General features: G+C 36.2%; 1 protein-coding gene across 1 annotated transcript; it reads left to right on the forward strand.

Annotated features, from left to right (window-relative positions):
* Positions 1 to 799: 799 nt before the first annotated feature.
* Positions 800 to 1,652, forward strand: LOC147381760 (agamous-like MADS-box protein AGL61). The gene is made up of 2 exons (XM_086430007.1): positions 800 to 997; positions 1,070 to 1,652. The coding sequence occupies exons 1-2, from the start codon at positions 944 to 946 to the stop codon at positions 1,592 to 1,594; spliced, it is 579 nt and encodes a 192-aa protein (XP_086286133.1). The 5' UTR covers positions 800 to 943; the 3' UTR covers positions 1,595 to 1,652.
* The last annotated feature ends 250 nt before the right edge of the window (positions 1,653 to 1,902 follow it).

Consider the following 1,902-nt stretch of genomic DNA (forward strand, 5'->3'; position numbering starts at 1 on the left):
AGCCTAACAAGGATAGTTTCGTAAATTGAAATTTTAATTGATACAAGCGGTCACATGTGATTGGTCGATCACAGATTCTGTGAGCACTATCAACCAAATTTTGTGAGCAAATTTTTTTTTTTTGAGTCTTGATAATATGACTCACCAGTTTGCATACTCAATCGATTACATGACGTGGAAAATTTGATAACAGTAGATATGTATGCCTCGGGATACACTTTTGAGGGAAAGTGCAAAATGTATCCCAAGGCCTTCAGATCTACGAACTTGTCATATCATGAAGTTGATTGAGTATACCACTCGCGAGCCATATTATCACTACTCTGGGTTATTTTTTTATTTTTTATTTCTTTAGAAGGAGTAGATACAGCTAGGGTGTCAATGGATAGTCGAAATCCGAATTCGAATTCAAAAAATCGGATATTATCCGAAATTTTCGGATATCGAATTCGGATTCGGATGTTATTTTAATATTCGAATGAGTTTTGAATATGAATTCGGATGTTGCGAAATCCGATTCGATAATATAATATATATATTATATATTCATGTTTTACAACAAAACTTTAATACATGTATATATATGGGACTGTGTATTCCTGTTACATAACAAAACTTTACTTGCAAAACTTTTATTTTCTCTCAACCTCAAACCTAAAACGCGCAGAAGCAGTCGAAGTAAACGGTAATGGAGGGTTTCGACTGTGCGAGGCTGTGAGCTCCATAACCGTCGTCGTCTTCTCCGAAGAGCATCAGATACATACAAAACTCTCTTCTCTCTCTCTCTGTCTGTCTCTCTCTCTCTGTCTCTCTCTCTCGGTAAAACCCATTTTCTCGACTTGTGCGAGCTCCATAACCGTCGTCTTCTTCCTTCCTTCCTTACTGACTGAGTTTTGTTCTCCAAAACTCAACAAAATTTCTATCTGAAGCATCGTGAGAAATAATGGGAAAGAGAAAGATTCAAATAGAGAAGATTGAAAGCCAAAGCAAATTACAGGTAACTTTCTCCAAGAGAAGAACAGGGCTTTTCGGAAAAGCTGCTGAGTTTTGCCGTCTTTCTGACGCACAGATTGCCGTTATCGTCTTCTCACCCGCTGGAAAACCCTTCTGCTTCGGTCACTCTTCTGTCGATTCCGTTATCAACCGTTACTACAATGGAGGATCTAATTCTAATTCCAATTCCAATTCAACAGTCTCTGATTCTGATTCTAACCACAAAAGATCAGAAGATCAATCGGTAGTTTTTGATCAAATTAGGGATTTGGAGTTAAATCTGAGGAAGATGGAGGAAGAGAGGACTAGGTTTTGGTGGGAAAAGATACAGGTTGAAGAGATTAATTCTCTGGAGAAACTTGAGGTTCTGGATAAAAAGTTGAGTGAACTTAGAGAGAACGTATTGAATCGGCTTGATCAGAAACAAAAGCTTGAGGAAGAATCCCCGAGGAGGATTGTTGATCCAAATTGCAGTGATGATGAAAAGATGGAGGCTTTCTTAAAAGAGATTATCTGTGATGATGATGTTGAGTGGCCTGTTGCTGTTGAAGAAGAAGAAGAAGAAGAGGATTCTTTGCTCATCGAATTTCCATCACTTTGATGGTTTGATTCTTTATGTACTGTTTTCTATTTTAATTCTTAAATTTTGGAGAAAATAAAGATGTTGATTCTTTGTATTTGTTTCATAAGGTTTGTAGAGATTTTTCTATTTTTCTTTAAATATATTTTGGTTCTGTACTTGATTCTTTGTGTTCTTTTTTATGATTTTGCTGGTTTTTTTTTTTTTTAAATTTTAATTAACGCGGTATTTGAATCCACATCTCCTTCCCTCCAACTCCAAGTGGAAGGACTTTATAGTGTTGATTACATATGAAAATCTCAATCCAGTCAAATTAAGTCAACAACTCA

The sequence above is a fragment of the Akebia trifoliata genome, unplaced genomic scaffold (assembly GCF_017979445.1).
Source record: "Akebia trifoliata isolate Shusen 1 unplaced genomic scaffold, ASM1797944v1 Contig00274, whole genome shotgun sequence".
In the NCBI taxonomy this organism is placed as follows: Eukaryota; Viridiplantae; Streptophyta; class Magnoliopsida; order Ranunculales; family Lardizabalaceae; genus Akebia; species Akebia trifoliata.